General features: G+C 40.9%; 1 protein-coding gene across 3 annotated transcripts in view; it reads right to left on the reverse strand.

Moving 5' to 3' along the window:
* Nucleotides 1–22,719, reverse strand: part of FILIP1 (filamin A interacting protein 1) — an 85,172-nt gene that overhangs the window by 35,073 nt on the left and 27,380 nt on the right. For 2 of the 3 annotated variants that reach the window (XM_018558913.1, XM_018558912.1), the window contains exons 3-4: nucleotides 6,409–6,582; nucleotides 1,599–1,777 (exon numbers count right to left, since the gene is read on the reverse strand). In XM_018558913.1, coding sequence (XP_018414415.1) covers nucleotides 1,599–1,777; nucleotides 6,409–6,582 — 353 coding nt within the window. Of the gene's footprint in view, nucleotides 1–1,598; nucleotides 1,778–6,408; nucleotides 6,626–22,719 lie in introns of those variants that run through there. The other variant, XM_018558914.1, reaches the window with a different exon arrangement.

Raw genomic sequence — 22,719 nt, forward strand, 5'->3', positions numbered from 1 at the left:
TTCCGCCAGTCAGCGCTGGCGGATCGGAGCGGGGAATCCAGCCCCTCCCCTGTCACGGCAGAGAGCCGTGACAGGATCGAGAGGTGAGCGAACGCCGGTATGTGTTCGCTCACTTCTCGATCTACTGAGCTGACCTGTGACAGTCCCATTGTCACAGGTCGGCTAGAACTATGAGGTGAGTGAAAAGCACTCACCTCATAGTTCTCCTTTAAGATCTACAAGTTGCAGTGGCTGATAGCTTCTTCATTCATAAATCCAGTCAAGGATGTGATGGCTGCGTGTGTAGAACCACAAATTCAAAAATCCACAAAAGCCTTCAGGGAGAAGAACCCCACAATTCAGGTAAGTGGGGGGTGCTGTGATGTGACCATGTTTCATGTTACACCCTGAATATGAGTCAGAAAAGTAAACTTAGCCTTTGATTTGCACAGAACATTCTGTTATATCTAAGTCAACATCTTCAGTGCCAGGAGCCATTATTTATGATTTCTTTCACTGCACAACACACATGCAGTCTCTAGAAAAACAGATCATAAACTTCTAGAACATGTTCAGCTAAACCTTGCTGGTGCTCACATCCCATATAAACCAGACAGACAATTGTGCACAGCACAATACACCATTTGCGAGATCACTGATGCCTTCTCAGTTCTTTAAAGTCAGACTGTCTTTACCCTCAGAAGATCATTGGTCCACTTGGAGTGGTTTTCAACACTCCTATGTTTACTGCTATGCAGTATCAGTGTTAATAAAGGAAGTGACTGTCATTGTCAACATAATGGCATGCCTGTGAATGGTCCTCAATGCCAAAGTAAGAAATAAATCTCAGTTTCACTCATTAAGCTTAGCCAAAATGTGTTTAAAAACAAACAAACAATCAACATGTTTTTTCTTCTTTATTAATTGATTTCGGGTAGTCTAGTTTATTTAAGTTCATATTCTTTGTTCTTACATTTATTTTTCCTTTGTTGTGTGTGTATGATCTTTATTTGTGTACTATCGCTTCACATATTTTGCTTTTACCGTCTGTTTTTTTTAAATGAACAATACGTGAAATATTGAGGCTAATGAGGGATTATTTTTTGTGCAAGAACAGATTGAGGAGAATTTAAAGAAGCGTCCTTAACCCTTAGGACCCATTAAGTGCCTGTTAACCATTAAACTCAAATGCACTTTGCAGAGCAAAAGATTCTTGATCGGCTCACTGTTGAGATAAAGACAGATTGAAGTATGTAGCTCTATGTAAAATATTTGTAATCATTTTTAATGAATACATAACTGGTTAAATAGTATTCTGTTTGCCTTAAGTACATCTTTATGTCTGATTCCACTAAAATAGTAAAAGAGATGACATACATACATACATTTGTTTAATAATACAGTAACTCACATGGTAACTGATAGAGTAAAACTGCTAAAGGCAGTGTGTTGATTGATTGCTATTGGGTTACTTCACACCATTGTTCTTTGTTACATATTATGAGTGATCCCAGGTACAGACACCGTACCAGTTTCAGGAATAATGAAAACGAAAAGCACGGTGCCTATTTAGATACACTGAATCATTTTTATATTCAATTGTTCTGTACTGTACCCACCTTTCACGCTCCTGCTCCAGCAAGTTGGTGAAGTCGTCACTCTTGTTCATGTACTCGGTGTGTTTCCTCTTCTCGTTTTCCAGTTCATAAACAGTTCTACGGTGACACTTCTCTGCCAGAAGAAGCTGCTCTAACATGCGTCGGTAGGTTTCTCTTTGCTTTTCCTCAAGTCGGTCCAGCTGTATAAATTCAATTAAAATGCAAGTTTAAAAACATATCACATGATTACAGTTTGTTTATAATTAACATGATTTCATGAAACGTTATTGAGGGCTCATTCACACCAGCAGCGTTGGGCTGCGTTGGATTGTGTTGCCCAACACAGTCTCAACAGCGCAATTTACCTAATGGTTTCTGATTTCAGTTCCATGCCCTGGCATGTTGACGTGTGCTGAAAAACAAATGGGACATGTTGCCACATTGTGCGCAGAATGTGCCACAGCGCACAGTAAATGCTTGTAGTCAAAAAAGGGTTTAAAATGCTCTACAATTTGTGTAAAAAAAAGTTGCACCATGGCACAGTGCAGCTCAACTAAAAAAAATGTAAAAACTTGCACGAACACGTTTTGCATGAGATATGGCGTGAACAAGCCCTGATGTAAACAGATAATTGAACTAGTCATTGTTAAGGACATGAATGTGAAATCTGAAGAGATAAATAGGACCCAAATGTTCTGACAGTGCTTCCAACAGAACACAATGAGGGGAATTTATCAAAACTGGAGCAGACAAAATCTGGTGCAGCTGTGCATGGCAACCAATCAGCACCTCTCTTTCATTTTCAAATCTTAACTGAACAAACTGAAGAGAGAAGCTCATTGGTTGCCATGGGCAACTGTTCCAGATTTTGTCTGCTCCAGTTTTGATAAATTCCCCTCACTGAGAAGAGCTAAATACACAGTTGAATGACATGTAGAGTATATAATTTGTTTTACATGTCAATTGATTTATAATTGTGTTCTGCGGCAACTTTGTGATTCACACATTTCTGGTTCATTGCATAGCCAGTTGGGTGACAACCCTATTTCCTGGCAGGGCTTTTCAGCTTCTAGAGTCACCTCTCTTCCTCCAGCCTGCTTGCTCATCAGCCTTTGAACCAGCATCATTATGCTGCTAGTTCAATGACCGATGAGCAGGCACATGACAAAGAGAGCTGTAAAACTAAGCTAGGGAATAGTGAAGTTATCTTCCTTGATGATGCCGTTTGGCACAGATGTCATGCACTAAAGCAGCTGAGCCGCGGAATTCAGCTTGCAAATGTCCATTCATTTTATGAAACCTTTAGAAGAACTTTTGCATCGTCTTTTTATTACCAAATTTAGCAACAAAGGCTGGCTCATATACAGGCTTTCCTCAATAAAATGAAAAATAATACACTTGTGTAATATGGCTCTTTATGGAAAAATACATAAAAACATCAGGGTACAAACACTGTGACCCATCAACAACATGGGCCAACTAAGAGAGTTTATTTCTTATTTTTATGAAATAACTTTTTCACGTTTGCTAACCATACATCATTTTATAAAAGATTGGTTTTCTTTTTACGTCAGACTGCTTCTTTGATTAACTATATCCATATATTGAGAGATCCTATTCCCCACTAACAAGTGTAATGTACTGATGATTTTAGTAGGCTGCATAAATTACATCTTTTCATGCAGTTAAATGTAACTAGTCTTGTGATTAATTCCATTAGGTTTTAAAGGGAATGCCACAAAGTTGTTCCCTGCAGTGTTTGGTGACATAAGGGCAACCTTTCCTTTGCTGGAAAATCTGCCGGTGAATCTCCATACTGTCCACCGGTCAGCTATTCCCCACACTGTTTTTTTAATTTAATTATTATTTGAATTAAAAATGTGTTTTATTACAAGTTTAAGTGGGTGACTAATACAAATCAAATATAGCAGCATTCCACAAGTGCAGAGGCCAAGCTGTGCAGACAGAAGAGATATCTCTGTAGCAACATTTCCAGCACAGGACATAAGGGAGTTAAGCTCAACTTATAGATTACAATTACCTCCCAACAACTTTCTGAAGTTTTCCTGATAGTCTTCTAGAATGTGAGACTTTTTCTTTTCTTTTTTGATTGTAAAATGTGTTTAGCACAGAGACATATACTGTATGTGCTGCAATTTTGGCTCCATTACTAATTTGCACTGGATATTTACAAATCAGTACTAAAGCTAAGCTAAATATTGGCACAATAAAGCAAGTAATGGCTTGGTAGTTCAGATCATGCTATTATTTATGGGGTTAACTAGGTTAAGGATGGTTAAGGCTTAAGGTATATATAGAATAAGGAGTTAGGTTAATGGCCAAGTGTGAGGGAAGGTTAAAGAATAACTGTGCAGTTATGCCTTTAACAATCCCATCTCCTAAAGTATCCTCAAGGCATTATACTTACCTGTCCTCACTCCTCTGAGATCTTCAGGAAGTTGCACAATCACTACCCAAGGGGTCTCCTGGCCAGCTTTTCCACATGTGTTGCTATGGAAAGGCCAACCACTGTTGGTACACATAATAGAGGAAGAGTCCAGCAGTGAGCCTTCTCGAGATGTGTCTGTTAGCGAGCTGCTCAGTGAAGATCTCAGAGGAGCAATGAGAGAGTGAGTATAAAGTTGGCCATATACACTGGTAGATTTTTGTCCAAACGCCCATACAAGAAATCTTGTTACAACAGTCAATATTGCCATTAGAGACTTGGCAAATAACATTCTAAGCTTTCTTTGGTTTTAACATTTGATTTTAGAATGAATGGAGTTTCTCAGATAATAATCACATTCACTATTAGAATTTAGTTTGCTCAAGAAAACTTTTCATCCTGCTTGACTTTTTTTTAAATCACGGTAGCTGAAAACGAATATCGATTTTACCCCATTATTTATTAGGCCTCATGCACACTAAGTACCAAAACGTTAAGTTCAGGTGCATTTGGAGCTCATTTCTAAACGCACCTGGACTCATGTAATGATTTTCTATGACTGAATGCACACCTAGGCACCCAGCAGAGTCTAGGCATCCTCAGTCTATGTCAGTTTACCCAATATAAAAATGTCTGCATTTCGGGTCCGACTAGCCCAGTTTTATGCAGCTAAACGTGTGTAAGCACATATAAATGCAACTAAGCCCAGCACAGAAAAAAGTGATCTGGGAAGCATAAAGTTCTTTATACTTACCAGATAACTTGTGTTGGGCTTAAAACGCAGCCTGCTAGTGTGCATGAGGCCTTAGAAAATCAAACCAGTGTCCCGAAAACCCATTTGTTCATACAAAATTCTACTGGTGTATGGCCAGCTTCAGGCCCGGTTCACGCCGGGGCGGTTCAGCCGCGCGGTCATCTGCTGACATGAACGATCCCATACATTTGCTATGGGGACCATTGCCATGGGGACCATTCGCAGGCCCGCGACTGCGCGGGCCTGCGCAATCCGAACCGCCCCCGCCCGAATTGCTCCCTGACCCTTTTTTGCCACGATGATCAGTGCGGTTTACATACAGCTTGCAATGGAACGTGCTGTTCAGCGTTTGGTTTTGGGAGTTTTTAATTGTGTTTCAGCGCTGAAACACAATTAAAAACTCCCAAAACAGCCCTTTATAAAATGAGCGCTGATCCCCAGCCGGGCCTAAGACATGCTTATAGTTAAGTTTAGGCTTGTTTGGGGGACCAAAGGGTCTCCACTTAAATGTAACAGACCATTATTTATGTTTAACAATGTAGCTTACAAAGTAACTGAAATGGTTTATGCTCAGAAGAACATATGGTAAAGAAAGCAACTGCAATGTTTTATCCACCGAAGGACTTTGGATAAAAAGAGCAACTCAATAAAGGTGTTGTCATTTTCTACAAGAATTTGATAAAGATAACAACATAAAGAACTAATAAAATGTAAATATTTTTATCATAATGCTTAAACATGGATCTCAAACTATGTATAAATTTAGTTATGTCACACGTAAAAAAATACTGTTAAACTATCTTTTGCAGTGTTAGCAGCTTTATAGAAAAAAGCATTCACTGTAACAAAACAAATAGTCTTTATATAAAAAATCCCAAAGCAGTAACAACAGTAAGCCATGTTCAAATCCCATTTCTGAACTCACTCCATGATTGAGTACACTGGCTTCTTATGTGGACAGTAGGGTGATGTGACAGGATTAGATGCATGGCTTGGTGCAATGGGGGTAGTATCAATATTCTGACACTGTAAGCTAGAGGCTGTGAAAGTGTCATACAGTACATGGAGTTTTCAAAGCAGCTTCTCGATTACTTAAAGGGAAACGAACATGTACCAAGGTTTTAAAGTCTTTTAAGGATAATTAAGGTGCATCATACTATATCCATTTGTTTATGTTCATTCATTTATTTAACATATTTAAATTTGAATAGACAGCAAACTAGCATCGTATACAGCCTATACAATGAGATATAATTATATTTTACAATGGTTTGATTTAACACAACATAACATTTGTTAAGATAAATATAAAAACACATAGATAGATCAATAGATAGACAGATAGACAGACAGACAGACAGACAGACAGACAGACAGATAGATAGATAGATAGATAGATAGATAGATAGATAGATAGATAGATAGATAGATAGACTATGTACATACAAGAGAGGTAAAGAAAATGTAGAGAGACAAACAGCTTGATAGATATATGGGTAAAGATCGAAAGAAAGAAAAGGAAGAATTGTATATGGATAGACCTGACCTTATATCTATCACCAACAAGCTGCATTAGACCTAATCAATAATACATTTATATTAGTCAGATCTAAGAGTAATAAAAACGTTACCTCTGCCATTGGTTTTTCATATACATCTTCTCCTATGGATTTCTCCTTTGCCAAGATAGCATCCCTGTGCAGTACCCTCAGTACATCCTCCGGAGCTGAAAACCCATAATGAGCTTCCAAAACTTCGGGTTTAGTTTTCTCCGTCTTTAGCATATGGATAACATCCTCCCTAGCCTGTGGGAATGTAACATGATATGATTAGAGAAGCTGCAGATTATATAACACATGCTTACATCATTCCTGATAAATTGACATTTGGTATATGAGCTAAAGCTATCGGCTGGTTCAACGGGAACCTCTCTTCTGTAATATACTTAACATTGCCAAAAACAGTCTGCTCATGTGATATTACATGACACGTTGCTAGGAGGCATCTGTGTGTACAATCCATACACAACTCACCACAGTCTTCACCTCATCAAACCTGAAACCCATCCACACATTACACACCTTACAAAAATAATCAAAATGCATTTAGGCATAGATTATTTACCATCATTAAGGCTACTTTCTTTAGTGTGTCTGTTAAACAAACTTGCTGGTCTAATAACACCATTTATCTATTTTTTAATAACTTGCCTGACCAACTTAAAATTATAAAAATGAGCAATACTCACCTTGGCTCATTGGGGTTGATTTACTAACCTTTTAAACACACCACGAACGTGTATACACCTCTGTAGTGTGTTCCCTCCCAGCATGATCTATGGGAGGAATCGAAACACCTTTGTAGTGTGTACACACCCAGCAGGTGTGTTGTGCAAAGCCCTGCAATGAATTGCAAGGTAATGTGGTGTAAATTAACACTATGTTATGTTGCTTGCGTTGATGAATGCAGGAATGTAAATGCATGAGCTAACCATTTTTGTCTAAACTGTGAAGCAGCATTATATATGCATCATGTGCATGATTTTTCCATATATGGCATTAGTGGAAATATGCTTTTAGAGACTTTTTGGTTGATAAATACGTTTTGCTGTGTGAAAATCACACACACCTGGTGCGTGCGTGTGTTTAGGTTAGTAAATCACCCCCATTGAGTTACTTGTTCAGCTGACAGCTCCTAATGTGGGATTTCTTTGCTAAGGGGATAGTGTTGTCTTGATTATATGTTTTGAAACCCAGGAGCTGAATTCATATAGTTTGTACACTTGTTACTTTGTCACGGTCTAGGGACCAGTTAGTAAATCACCCCCATTGAGTTACTTGTTCAGCTGACAGCTCCTAATGTGGGATTCTTTTGCTAAGGGGATAGTGTTGTTTTGATTATATGTTTTGAAACCCAGGAGCTGAATTCATATAGTTTGTACACTTGTTACTTTGTCACGGTCTAGGGACCAGGGCACATGAGCTCCTGTGTTTGCGGAGTTGGTAGGAGTCACAAAGAGGCGGGATATCGGGGATGTAGGTCACAGGGAGAGAGGAACGAATGATCTGTGCGTTCTGAGGACGCACTAGAGGCGCAGAATCTAAGAAGGGCCAGGTATTCGACAGAGCCTCTAGTGGTGAGGATGATTGGCTGCTGGACACCTTCCAGGTTGCGGCCCTCTAGCGCACCCACACAGACGCAAGGGACTAGTTCATGCAGCGGGGAACTGGATACAAACAGGTAGGGAAGAAACTTGTAACCAAGAGGAGGAAGACAGGAAGAGGGAGAGAGAGAAAGCCTCAAGCAAAAGTGCAAACGCACAGCAGAACAGCAGAGTATACTGAAGAGAATAGATAAGCAAGGACACTAGGGAAGGGTAAGCGGCTTAGAGGCACACCTAGGAGCAGGAAGGTGCAACGTACAAAAGTAAACGAGATGTGCGTTGCACATGCATACAAAGAAGCAGGATAACAGAGAGAAAAGTACACAAAGAAGCACAAAAGGGATGTATGCACACAGGGGGTGTGCAGACAAGGATGAATCGAACACAGCCACCAGGTTAGAGAGGAGCACAGAAATAAAGGGGTGACAGCAAAGCAAAGGAAGATACACTGGAAGGTAAGTGACGGAGTAGAAGTACAACAAGCAGTAAATAGGAGGCAGCAAACAGACAAAGACTGTAGAGGGAAAACACAGTAGAAGTAAGGCAAAGAAGGCAGTATGGAGAGGCGCACAGGTGAAGGCAATTAAGGAGCAAAAGCAGGGGATAACGCCAAAAAGGGATACTAGCTGGTACAGGGAAGCCAAAGGCGCAGGGATCCAATAGCAAGCGCAATAGCAAGCGCAGGGAATAAGATCCCAGGGTTAGTCAGAGACAGAAGGGGTACGGAACAAGGCATAAGACTTGTTGCTCGCACCAAGAGCAACAAGTGAGGAACTCCTAAATAGGGGAGAAGGAGAGCAGATTGGCTGCAGCCTTGTGAGACACCATAGGCTGACAGCCCAGAAACAGGGAGCATATCGAAAATCCGGCACGGATTTCCGGATATTGTGACAGTACCCCCCCTCTTATGGGGCCCTCCGGGCCACGGGGGTCCGGGCTCCCCCAGAGAGTAAGGAAGGTGTCTTCTTCCAAAAGGAGAAATTTGTGTGCCAGAAACTGGGCATGCAGGAGGACCAACATAGCATGGAGTTTTGAGCTGAGCATTCTTAGGGACCCACTGGTTCTTGTTTCTGAACAGAGAACTTAGGACTATTTCAGAAGGTTGGTCAGCAGGTTTCTTGTGCCTAGCAGCTGCCCAGTGTGACCAATTCTGATCTTGAGAGCAGTTCTGCTTGACTTCTTCTTGAATGTCATCCACAGCTGGAGTGTCTGGAGGACCAGACACGAGTAAGGTCTCAGGGGAAACTGACACAGTGATCTTCTCCAGGGGCAGCAACATAGGCAAAGTCTCCAGAGAGGACTGCATAAGCTCAGTAGAGGGTGCTGGCAAGGTCACAGGAGAGCATGGCACTGAAGATTGTATTGATGAGGATTGCGTTGGTGTAGTCACTGGGGAACATAACGCAGGCAAACTCTCTGGCTTGAATAGTGAAGACTTGGAAACGCATTGAACTGAGTGCGTCTCCGACACAGAGGCGACTGAGTCAGGTACCGAAGTGGCTGTCATATAGTTAACTTTAGATGAGTCAGACTTGGGGTACTGAGCTACAGAGGGAGACTTGAGCGACTGAGCCTCAGAGGCAGGCTTGGAGTACTGAGCTGCAGAGGCAGAGTTGAGGGACTGAGCCTCAGAGGCAGGCTCGGAGTACTGAGCTGCAGAGGCAGAGTTGAGGGACTGAGCCTCAGAGGCAGGCTCGGAGTACTGAGCTGCAGAGGCAGAGTTGAGGGACTGAGCCTCAGAGGCAGGCTCGGAGTACTGAGCTGCAGAGGCAGAGTTGAGGGACTGAGCCTCAGAGGCAGGCTCGGAGTACTGAGCTGCAGAGGCAGAGTTGAGGGACTGAGCCTCAGAGGCAGGCTCGGAGTACTGAGCTGCAGAGGCAGAGTTGAGGGACTGGACCTCAGAGGCAGGCTCGGAGTACTGAGCTGCAGAGGCAGAGTTGAGGGACTGAGCCTCAGAGGCAGGCTCGGAGTACTGAGCTGCAGAAGCAAACTTGGGGTGCTGAGCTTTAGGAAAAGCTTTAGGGTGCAGAATCTCAGAAAACAAGTTTATGGCAGAAGCAACTTGAACTGAGTTACCAGAAACAGACTTTAGGGTTTTAGGACTGGAAGTTTTAGGCGAGGAACATTTCCTGGGCCTTGGATACCAGGCACTGGAGAAATTGAGATGGTCATCTTCATCCTCATCCTCGGAGCAGTCGGTCCAATCTTCAGTCTCCATTTCTTCATTTGTTTCATCGTCTGAACAATCAGTCCATTCATCAAGATCCTTTGCTTCTGACTGATATTTAGGTAAGGGAAACAAAGATCTTTGCTGGACTGCATTGAGAACAGGTGTAGACAAATTGCAGACAGGAGCTGTTGCAGTGGGAAACTGTAGCTGGATTTTATTCTTTGTAACCTGCTTAATGGTCTGGTATAAGGTCTTTGAATAGGGAGCGCCCTGCTTCATAGCTAGAAAAGTGTTTGAGAGATCAGAAAGGAAATGAGGGGGAATTAGCAAGTGGCCCATAACACTGGCTAGGAACTCAATAAGTTTTGCAGGTTTCTCACACATAGAGCGGTTGTAATCTAGCATTTCATTCATTGACTCATACAGATCCCCTTCCAACAGGTAATATACAACCTGACGTGACCAGGTTGCCAAGGGCGACTGCAGGATGAATGGTTCATGCAACAGCTTAAAAACCGCTTGCAGAAATGAAGAGATGTTCTGGGGATTTAAATCTTCAAATCTAGGTGGGGGAACAAAGATGTGTGGCTTAGGGGAGGTTTCCCCAGGAACAACATTTTTAGAATTATCAGAAGGACTACAAGTACCAGCAGATAAAACACTAGCAGTACATACAGGGGAAGTAAACACAGGAGATTGAGACATGATGGGTGATACCCTTGCAGGGCCTGTAGAACTATAGGAAGCATGTCTCACACAACGGAGATGCATGTTTTGTTTTTTCGGGTGCGAGCAAACTGTCACGGTCTAGGGACCAGGGCACATGAGCTCCTGTGTTTGCGGAGTTGGTAGGAGTCACAAAGAGGCGGGATATCGGGGATGTAGGTCACAGGGAGAGAGGAACGAATGATCTGTGCGTTCTGAGGACGCACTAGAGGCGCAGAATCTAAGAAGGGCCAGGTATTCGACAGAGCCTCTAGTGGTGAGGATGATTGGCTGCTGGACACCTTCCAGGTTGCGGCCCTCTAGCGCACCCACACAGACGCAAGGGACTAGTTCATGCAGCGGGGAACTGGATACAAACAGGTAGGGAAGAAACTTGTAACCAAGAGGAGGAAGACAGGAAGAGGGAGAGAGAGAGAAAGTCTCAAGCAAAAGTGCAAACGCACAGCAGAACAGCAGAGTATACTGAAGAGAATAGATAAGCAAGGACACTAGGGAAGGGTAAGCGGCTTAGAGGCACACCTAGGAGCAGGAAGGTGCAACGTACAAAAGTAAACGAGATGTGCGTTGCACATGCATACAAAGAAGCAGTATAACAGAGAGAAAAGTACACAAAGAAGCACAAAAGGGATGTATGCACACAGGGGGTGTGCAGACAAGGATGAATCTAACACAGCCACCAGGTTAGAGAGGAGCACAGAAATAAAGGGGTGACAGCAAAGCAAAGGAAGATACACTGGAAGGTAAGTGACGGAGTAGAAGTACAACAAGCAGTAAATAGGAGGCAGCAAACAGACAAAGACTGGAGAGGGAAAACACAGTAGAAGTAAAGCAAAGAAGGCAGTATGGAGAGGCGCACAGGTGAAGGCAATTAAGGAGCAAAAGCAGGGGATAACGCCAAAAAGGGATACTAGCTGGTACAGGGAAGCCAAAGGCGCAGGGATCCAATAGCAAGCGCAATAGCAAGCGCAGGGAATAAGATCCCAGGGTTAGTCAGAGACAGAAGGGGTACGGAACAAGGCATAAGACTTGTTGCTCGCACCAAGAGCAACAAGTGAGGAACTCCTAAATAGGGGAGAAGGAGAGCAGATTGGCTGCAGCCTTGTGAGACACCATAGGCTGACAGCCCAGAAACAGGGAGCATATCAAAAATCCGGCACGGATTTCCGGATATTGTGACATACTTATTGCGAAACTCCTTCTCCCCTGTTCGTTTATAAACTTTGTAAAGCACTATCCAAAGAAGCACTGGAAACTCACCGCTCCAATTCCACATCTGACTGTCGGTTGCTATATCTGCCTGGTGCAGGCTTTGCTGTGCTCCCACTCCTCACAAGGACCGGTATCCATAAAAGTCCAACTTTTTTCAATCTCTCCCACACCAACGCCTCTCACGCGTTTCACCGCCTGGGCTTACTCATAGAAGTCATGACTAAGCTCTATGATTAAGCCCAGGTTGTGAAACGCACGAGAAGAGTTGGTGTGGGAGGGATACCATGGTGAGGTGTTTGTTGTACTACGTTTGATTTCTATCTGGAAATTATTACAATAAAGTTGGACTTTTATGGATACCGGTCCTTGTGAGGAGTGGGAGCACAGCAATGACGTTTGCATGACGGAATAAACTTCAGTCAAAGTACCGCAGCGCTGAATATTGAAAAATGGCCTGGCCAGGAAGGGGGTCTAAACACCTGGTCTTGAAGTGGTTAAATGTTGTTATGGAATTTTAAGCTGTCTTGGAGTGGGTTGGCTGTCTGATTACGTTAGTATTATTGTCTTTCAGAGGGCTTTCTCTAATGAAGGTTTTAGCTGTACAAGCATCTGCAAAAATCTTTTGATCCACTGTAAGTAAATGTTTGCAAGGTTGTTAGATATAGAATCAGCAGTCGAAATCAAGTTGTCCTTTGAACTAACAATGAACAAACCTCTGAAAATAACCTCTTTCTCAACACTTCATGAAAAACTACAATCTTTTGGCCATGTATTTCTGCAAGGCATTTTCCTTGATTCCAAAACATACCGAGTTAGTAGTAATAAGATCCAGAAGCTAGTCAAAATTAAAGGAATACCTGTGAATGTTAGATTATTTCTGCAAGTTCATTAAATAGCTTAGACAATCTAAGTAATTGATAAAAAGCATGTGATTAATAAATAGTAACCCGACCAAACCTTTCCTATAGCTGCTGATTAGACCCATATAACAATTAGAAGAATGTCTGGATTGGCAGCATTTCAACAGGATTTAAATCAAAAATCTGATTTTTCTAAGCTGTGAAATATGGATCTTTTTTTATTTAAGCCATTCTAATATCAATTTACTTCTCTTTTCGGATCATTGTCTTATTGCATGACGAATTGTCCTTTCAGTTTCAGACAAGGCAACCTGACATTCTGATATCGAATTTAAAGGTGCCTTTAGTGAAGTCCAAACATAACGCTATGTAGATTTTTCAACAAGTTCAAATTATGTTGGTTTACATTGTGCCAGTTACTGTGTAACTGGTGGCTTTAAGCAAACTTGCAAGTGCATTTTTTTTCCCATTTGGAGTAATTTCATTTATTTTATGAAGATCAGCCTTGTTCATTGTTTTTGTTACGGTAGACTCCTGAACGTGTTATGAAATGCAAGAAATACCTGCAGATCCTTAGCTATCCATTGGGTATTTTGTCACCTGCTTTAGACTGCACACTCTGTCTTGCTCAGAACATTGTGGTATGCCCGCTCCTAGGGTAAGTAGCAGTGGCCAGTGTCTTCCATTTGTAAGCAACCTGCCTGGCTGTAGACTGTTGATAAGCAATTGGATGGTGAGGGATATTTTAGAATGTTGTCCCTGGGCTCGCCCACATGACTGCTTTTACAGACACCTTCTTGCTTATGGCTCCACTACGACTTTGAAAACCATATAGAAGTAAGGCTTATGTACAATATCGCTGTAGTATTTTGGAGAATTGCATAAGTATATTTTTAATGTACATGTTAAATGATATTGATTTACTGCTTTATGTGTTCTTAGACAGTCTTACTCTGCTCCTGAGGAAGCAGATCTTTCAGTGAAACGCATCTAGCTAAATCTATCTTATTACCCCAATGTGATATAAATATATTGCTAAGTACTATGTATGGCACATATATCGGCAAAAACATACCTTGATATATACAGTATATGCAAAGGGTATCATGGATAAAATGAAGTGAGACAATTATGTTGTTAATGTACATTAATAAAGTTTGTTTTGCTTTATAATTTCACACAATGTTTTGAACTGGGTACCTAAAAAGTCAACTACTGTGTTCTTTTTTTCCCTATGTACTCTGAATTCTGGATGTGGTACATTTACCAACCCACCCTATCAAATCTAACCTCAGTGTCACGTACCTGATGGAGCTTGAGATGACGAGGGCGGCCCCTCTCTTGCAACTCTGGTCCCAGAAAGCCTGGTAGAGAAGACAGGTAGTCTGGGGCACAGCGGGGCACGAGTGCCTGGATGAGGACTTCGGTACCAGAGGGTAACTCGTACGGTCTCTTGCCGTGAGGGATAATATAAACGCACAGCAGGGAGGCAGACAGAGAGTAAACGAAGTCAGGCAGACCGGATCAGCAACGTGCGGGCAGAGAGGTTGTATGGCATAAGGCAATCTCGTGGTCGGGTCACAGGCCGGGTTTGGTAACAAGCGGGCAATGCAGGAACAGGCAGGGAGCAGGAGAATCGTCTAGACAAGCCAGGATCAGGATACCAGAAAGTCAGGAGCAAGCCGGAGTCAAAACCAACAACTAATAAACCAAGGAACAGACACAGGATACTAGGCACAAGCTGAAAGAGTACTCAGCACTGGAGACATGGAGGAGCTGAGTTTAAATAGCCCGTTTGGCGCCACAACACGTCGCAGATGCGCGCACGTGACGTGCTGCGCGCACGCGCGCGCACGGACGTCTACGCGAAAGTGCATGGCCCGGCCCGACACTGCGGGTCACGCCGTGCTCGCGCGCATGCGCAGACGCCATCTGCTGTGTGCAGTGTTCCTGACACTCAGGTGTGGACTTTTGAAAGTAGAATTTTTCAGAAACCCTTTCTCTTTTTAGAATTTCTTTCCAGTTGTATTACGTTTTTATGAAGTTCTCTGTAATCTCTTTTCATCAGGAAATATAGCACTTCAACACAATTATGTTGGGAAAGGTAGGTAAAACCTACATGTAAATAGATTGGAACACCTGACTCAGTTAATCCAATAATAAAGACTTAGATGAAGATTACATACTGCTCACTGTGGGGAGGCCCATCTCCACCCTCAGGCAACACTGAGGACATCTTTGCATTCTTGCCAGTCATCTATAGGTGATCCATAGGAGTCCCTAACGTCAGATGTGCTACTTCATATAATCAATATGATGTTAACAAGGAAATTGTCTTAAAGGATAAAACAAGAATCCCGCACGAATTGATACTAACATGTCTTCGGTTGAAATATATCCCATGCAGTATCTGGAGGGGGTAAGCGGGGAGTTATGCTCTCTCAGCCATAGCCGGGATTATTTGGTTCAAGGTTGCTTGGTTCTTCTAAATAGATAAACACCAAAATATGGTCTGAAGAAGCAGACGAAGTTCTGTGAGACATGTAACCAATTGTACTTCTTATCAGCCACACCTACCAACTTATGTACTTATAGTGAGATTGCAGTTTTTCAACAAAAAAAACAAATATGTGTATGGTATAAGGTGATTGTATGTTGCATGTGGGATTGAAGTACATACATGGGGTAATATCTTCTTGCAAACAAAAGTTCCCATGCTTGTTTCTAATAATGATATAAAAATCTAAGGGATGTGGTGTCAGATACTACTGAATCAAGGTCAAGAGTATTTTTATTGCATAGATATTAAATAAAAAGAAAAGAAAGCCAGACAATCCATTCAAATGTATACATTTCCCTCAGAATTTAATATGACAAACCTATGAAATATATATCTTTTGATTACTTTACTTCCTAACAATTTGTCAAAAACATCCCTTTCATGTCTACCTGTAATGTCCCATTACATAATACATTTTTAAAATCAGTCATTTAAAATTGTTCCTTTGTAGTAATGCATTTTGGGGATAAAAATAGGCAAGAGGAATACACATTAATGGGTACTCCACTAGGAAAGTCAGTAATGGAAAAAGATTTGGTGGTCATAGTAGACCACAGATTGAATGATAGCTTGCAATGCCAGGCTGCAGCAAACAAAGCGAGTAGAATACTGTCCTGTATTAAAAAGGGAATGTACTGTAGAGATAAAGCAAAAATTTTGCCACTTTATAGAAGATTGGTTTGGCCTCATCTTGAGTATATGGTTCAGTTTTGGTTATCAATCCACAGAAAGGATGTCCTTGAGCTGGAGAATCCAGAGAAGGGCAACGAAAGGGCAACACAACAAATTAAGGGGCTCGAAGCTATGAGACAAGGCTACTAAAGTTAAACTTGTTCACGCTAGACGTGAGACGATAAAGAGGGGACATGATTTTGATGTACAAAATGTTTAGTGGTGATCAGCAATAAACAAGGGCATAGGGGCTTCTTTTCAGTTAGAGCGGTTACAGTCTGGAACTTGCTGCCACAAGCAGTGGCATCAGCTGAGAGTATTGAATCATTCATAAATCCTTTAGACACCTTCCTCAGAGACCATAACATACACGGGTACATGTACTCAAAAACAAGATGACACAGGCACTCGTGTACACAGATACACAATCACACACAGACACACAAAGGTTGAACTTGATGGACCTGTGTCTTTATTCAACCTCAAATACTATGTAACAATGTAACTATGTAGGCTTAGGTATTTTTTATATGACCTACCTAATATGGCCTACCTTTTCTTTACTAAAATTTACATCACATTAGCAAAGTTCCCTTCCAAGATCAATTGAGTTTAACTGAAATACATTAGGTAATTATAGAAATAGCCCCTAAAACAAATTACATCTGCAATACAAAATGTTCCTCTAACGATTAATTACATGACCTACAATGAACTTGAGGGAACGGTTATCTCTTATATCAGCCAGTTTTTTTATTTAGGTGGAAATCAGCATGCTCATGAATGTTAAAAAAAGAGATCTTTTTTTGTATCAAACATATAAACATCTTAGCGAAATAAAACATTCATTCAGCAGTGTGAAGTTAGCATTTCTGCAGATCGTGTCATAGGAGGATTTTTGCCAAGCTCCAGACTACGGATAATTAATGATGTCATTGAAAGCTCCCATGGTCGGTTCTTTTCAGAAATCTGGCGACATCACTGATGAAGAGTCCTGGCAGCAAAAGCCGAACAAAGATATGCGGGCAGAAAATAATAGTCAGATGTCTTCTTATGAAAATTTGATTTACTTTTAAGTCTGCAACGGGGAGTTCTTACTCCTTAGACAGTTTTATATAAATATAATGTACAGGCCAAATCTGAAATGTGTAAAAATTCAGCTTGTACTAATATGAACTTTTCTATAGTCATTTAATACTTAGCCAGAGATTTAAGAAAAAGTGTGGAAGTAATTTAGACCATTTACGTCCATGATATTAGTTCTGGCCTACATGAATTATAATCTTATCCAGTAATCTCCAGATTACTTACAGTTATCCAGTAGGTACTTCCTGTTTTGAAGATTCAGTGTCAAAGGTACAGAGCTTTCAAGGACACAGTCCACTCAACAATTTCATTTTAAGGCTTTCCGTTTACTTTTATATTTGTCAAAAAGCACCTTTACAGCAGGTTTCTCTCACAGAGGTTTTCAATATCACATCGACACAAATGAAAGTTGTTCAGCCTCCTGGCTATTTCTTTGGTCCTCTTAGATCTTCAGTCTGTCAATGTACAAAATACTATAACTCCTCCTTGCAATGAAGTTGCCCAGCTTGGGCTGTAAGGCTCTCTGCCTATTGGAGCTCTGTCAATCTCACTGTACCTAACAGTGACCCCACACTCCCTTCATCAAACATAAGTCTCTATAAAAGTGTCCATGTCTGAGACAGACACAGACGTACACTCCTAGGGGTGTATTTATAAATCTTCCACCCAGCCAAATGCTGGGCAAATGCCATTCCTGCCACTAGATGAAGCCGAGAAGCATAGGAATTTCCTATGCTACTCAGCTCCATCTAGTGGCAGGAATGATGTGTGAGTGGCTTTCACCCAGCATATGGCTGGGTAGAAGATTTATAAATAGGCCCCCCCTAGTGTCTGTACAGAGCAGCATGACTCTGCAAAGGAGCACTGGCTGTCAGACTGATTGCCCTTTTGTGGAGAAAACACCCACCTGACAATAAATTTCGCAACTGCTCAGAAAACTTTGCATGCTGGACCATGCTTATTCTTCCTTTTTTCTCAGTAGTAGGTCACACTGTATATATGAATGTCCACAAAGCAAAAAGAAAGAAAGTTATACTTTTACAAAGTTTATAACCCTTTCAATGATAAAAATGTAAACGTGTATCCGAGCCAAAACTTTGTGCAGTGGATAGAGCTGCAATAAGGTTTTTATAACAGTCTGTATCCCACTGGGTAGATTTACACTCTCTTTGACCGTTGTCTCTCAGACAGAAAGTAATGGGAAATCCAAATTTTAGAGTTGTTCCAAAACCAAAAGGGGAAGTTAATTATTCCAATAGGGACACATTTTTCGAAGACAGCTGTTTAACAAGGGAATAACCATCACTTGTTAGAGATTTCCTCTACCTTTCTGTTGCATCTACTAGTGAGTGAAATTTGCTCAATGAAACACAGGCAGCAACAAATACATTGGCAGGGGCTTGAATGAGTCCCAACTCTATCCAAATAATACATGTTATAGCTTCGACTATACATACACTCAAAAGCAAACCCGTACTTTGCCCATACAGGGCAAAGAAACAGGTTTGCTTTAATTCCCCTTTACCAGGAGAACATACTTGTATTTTCATGCCCACCATTGCTCTATTCAGCTACTGGAAAAGAGGAAAAGAAGCCTGTGTTAGTTTTGAGTCACTCTTGCTAGAGCTTACACAGAGCTGAAACTGATGGGGCAAAGCATAGGTTTGCAGTAAACTCTGTCAATCAGTCTTTTACTGCCAGATACACATACATTAAACTCTATCACTAAACCATTTACTGCCAGGTACTTCTGCAGAAGTCTAGTTTGTAAGGCCCCCCCAAGAAAAGAAAAAAAAGGTGATGAGATCCAAAGATACAGAACAAACTTTTTCTACTTGGCTACGGATTCTGTTTATCAGGTGGAGAACAGTACAAACACATACCTAACAAGGGTGTTCATTACACTTAAAAGTGTAACTCTACTTTTGTTGAGAAAAAAAAAAGCAGTCTCCTCTCAGTGCTTAATGTACATTTTAAGGTTTTTAGCAAACTTTGTTGTAGATTTCTACCTTTTTTGTTGTGACGAAAAAGCTGTTTCACAATGTCCTTTCCAGACTGATTCCTGAATAGGAGGGTCTGTACTTATTGTAATAATCTGAGCACATCACAGTGTTCTAATGAGGAAGATGCAGTGTCTGCATCCATTTAATAGACAATGCTTCAGGAGTTTCTCATCAAAAAATATAATTCCTATTGCAGTGATGCCTAACACTTAATTGTATCATACTACAGACTTCTGAAAAAAAATCAGTAATCCAATCAAAAAAGCAGGGAATTATAATTCTATGGGCTTTCTGTAAACCCACAGGACAGCAACATCCAGGTTACCACGATGCTTTTAATTTTTTGGCAGTTTTAGAAAATTCCAGCACCTGTAGATTGAGTAATTTCTAATAACAATAAATTACAAAATAGTAGTGTAACAATTTGATATGCTATTTTTTGTGGAGTTTTCCTTTAAGCTATAGGCAGAGAAAAGGAGGTAAATGTAAATGGGTTATATATAAATACCTCCTTATTCAAAGCAATATTCTGCTTTTGTTTAAGCTGGAGTTTTCTTAAAAAAGCTTCACAGGGAAAACAAACATTTTTTTCAGGATACAAAGAATTATGACACAATCATTTAACAATCTTTCCAATTGTAAATTAAAGTTTTAGTGCTGTGGTTCACCACAACTTGTAGTTTTCCCACCTATACCACCACTATTCGGAAACAAATCCTGCAGTTCCCTCAAAATAGAGTATGCTACAATGAAGCAACTAAAATAGTAACCAAGAAAACACAATATAACACCAAAGTATCCATACGATATATAGCAAAAAAAACTAATCTGACAGCACAGATGTGATTGTGTAACCCAAGTTCCAGTATTAAATGATGTTACAAGAGAGCCACACATCACACTCTGTGAGCACACCATCCACAGAATAATATTAATTTCCATTGGGAAAGTCACCGATATGCCAAAAGATCATTTATAATGTGAGAAAAGAAACAAGAGATAGATGATACATCTGCATCTTATTGGTGTAAAACCATTTTGTTTAAATAAAGCTTTCCCTGAAGAGCCACAAGTTGCAAAACATCAGTAAACTTAAAACAGAACCTGCCCACACATTTTTGCAATAAAAGCTCATAGACAATAGAAATAATCTCTGTATCAACACTAAATCTAGAGCTAGCCATTTACTGTATTTTTCCGTGTATAAGACTATACTTTTTCATAAAATATTTACCTAAAAATTGAGGGGCGTCTTATACACGGGGGGCCGAGAGGAGAACTGCGGTTGCGAAACTGCCGATACCTCTGCAAACTAGCCTCACAAGTGAAACTTCCGATTGCAGAGACAAGCTAACAGGTTTCCTCCAATCATGAGCCTTATGTACCCGACGTCAGCTGATGCTGCGGAGAGCATGTAGCCAGTGCCCAGATGTAACAGGGAGCCCATAAAAATGTCAGAAAACAAAAAAAAAATCCCGGTAAATACCAATACTAGGAAGTGGCTGTCTTACTCTGCACAATTTAAAGTGGATGTAATCAGTTATGCAAAAGAGCATGGAAAATATTGATTTCTGAATTTTGGGTAAGAAAAGTGGGGGGCGTCCTATACATGGGGGCGTCTTATAGACGGAAAAATATGGTATGTTTGCCAGTTGGTTAATAAAACTAAGATAAATGAAAATGTTAGGAGAACACGCCTGTAGCAATACAGTTGTGGTAGATCACAGATAAAACTACTATAGCTTCAAACTGAAGGAAAAGCACAAAACATCAGTGATAAATAAGCCAATGGAATAGTTAAATGAATTGAAGGCCTACTTGCCACTTGAGAGATTATTTATATATTCAGGACAAACATAACTCATGGCTCATACACTGTGTGACATGAGCCAATAGTAGAGTCATCCAGATTCGGCTATGGTTATCAATATAGAGCTGAGAACTGGGAGAGCAGGGATTTTATACTTACTTTTTAAACAAAAGACCAATTGATTTGACAAAGGGTAACTAGTGATAGTTGATATAAGGGGTTTATGTTTATCCTGCAATAATATCCAATCATGTGCAAGGAAAATAAAGAAACACAATTTTTATTTGCGCATGATTGGATGATGAATGTCAGGAATAGAAAGTGCAGTAAGGTGAAGGTGCTCTCCGCACACCTTTCAGCAATCCCGGCCAGTACGAAAAGATGGTGCTTGCAATAACTCCACGGATGGCACCGTGCAAAACAAACAGTTGAAGAAATAGGTCACAAGCACTCAAAAGATTCAAAAAAAAAAAAGGACTCATTTATTTTTGAATCTTTTGAGTGCTGGTGACCTATTTCTTCAGGAATAGAAAGTGAACAACCTACTTGCCTTTAGTAAAGCAACCTCTCTGACTCCTACTTCCTTCTTCATTTTCTTTCTCTTTTCACAAAATTGCAACATGAACGGCCTATTGGGAACCTCACTGAGTTGGTTCTTAATGAATTAGGCTGAACCATGACAACTGGGTGTTTGCCACTAATCTTCAATTCATCCTGCTAGGCAAACCAAATCACACAGTGACCTTAAAGAATTCCAAAGGACCCCTTACCAGTTTAATTTTGCAACAGCAGAGCGCACATTGAGCTCCATGTTCACTAAGTACAGGCTTTTCACCAAGTGGGATCCTATGGACATCCAGCATTTGTTGATAAAAAGGACAAATTATGGATGAGACTTCCTGCTCCATGTAGCATATTAACTCTAATAAGGAACTACTGGGCTTTATATATCATTAGATGTTTTCCTAATAAATATTAGTACTACATTATTGAGGGTATAAAGTAAGTGGGGTTCAGAGGAGGGAGCACTTCTGTGCTTGTCTGTTTGCAAATGTATGCCCAATGAAGTGTATCAGGCATTATGACTTGGTGTCTTTTTGTTTCACCTTTCTGCCTGCCCTGACCTTTGGCTTGTTTTTTGGCTATACCTGTATTCAGAAAGCCCTGACCTACAGCCTGTCTTGACCTTGTATCTGGTAAAAAAATATGATACTGTGTTCTGGTTCTATCTCTATGGCCAGCTGTCACGGCATGGGCAATCCAAAGAGTTGCAATTTTGTGTCATTCTGTAGTGCAACATTCAGCTCACCAGTGGCTGGTGAGGACTAGACTGATGGGCTAGAAGGTATCCCGCATCCCCCAGATAATATATGTTGGGCTGGTAACCCTGACTGAAGATACTTCATATTCAGACCTCAATCAAAGTGGGACCCTCAATTCACTGCTGGGCATTATATAGCTACCAGCTCCTTGTTCAGACCTGAGATGACAGAGGCATTGCTTGTGCTTGTGAGAGTTCACAATATAAAGGGATTGTTTTCCTCCCTGGCTGGAAGGTTCCCATTCAAGTGGCTTCTATGCAAGAGTGCTACGATTTACTCATTTGTAGCTGGAAAGGTGAGACTCTCTCTTCTGTAGCTGAGAGTGAAAGTGTGACCATACATGGCTTGATTAAGGTTGGTA

This window comes from Nanorana parkeri, unplaced genomic scaffold, assembly GCF_000935625.1.
Source record: "Nanorana parkeri isolate BGI_ZX_2015 unplaced genomic scaffold, ASM93562v1 scaffold368, whole genome shotgun sequence".
Taxonomy (NCBI): domain Eukaryota; kingdom Metazoa; phylum Chordata; class Amphibia; order Anura; family Dicroglossidae; genus Nanorana; species Nanorana parkeri.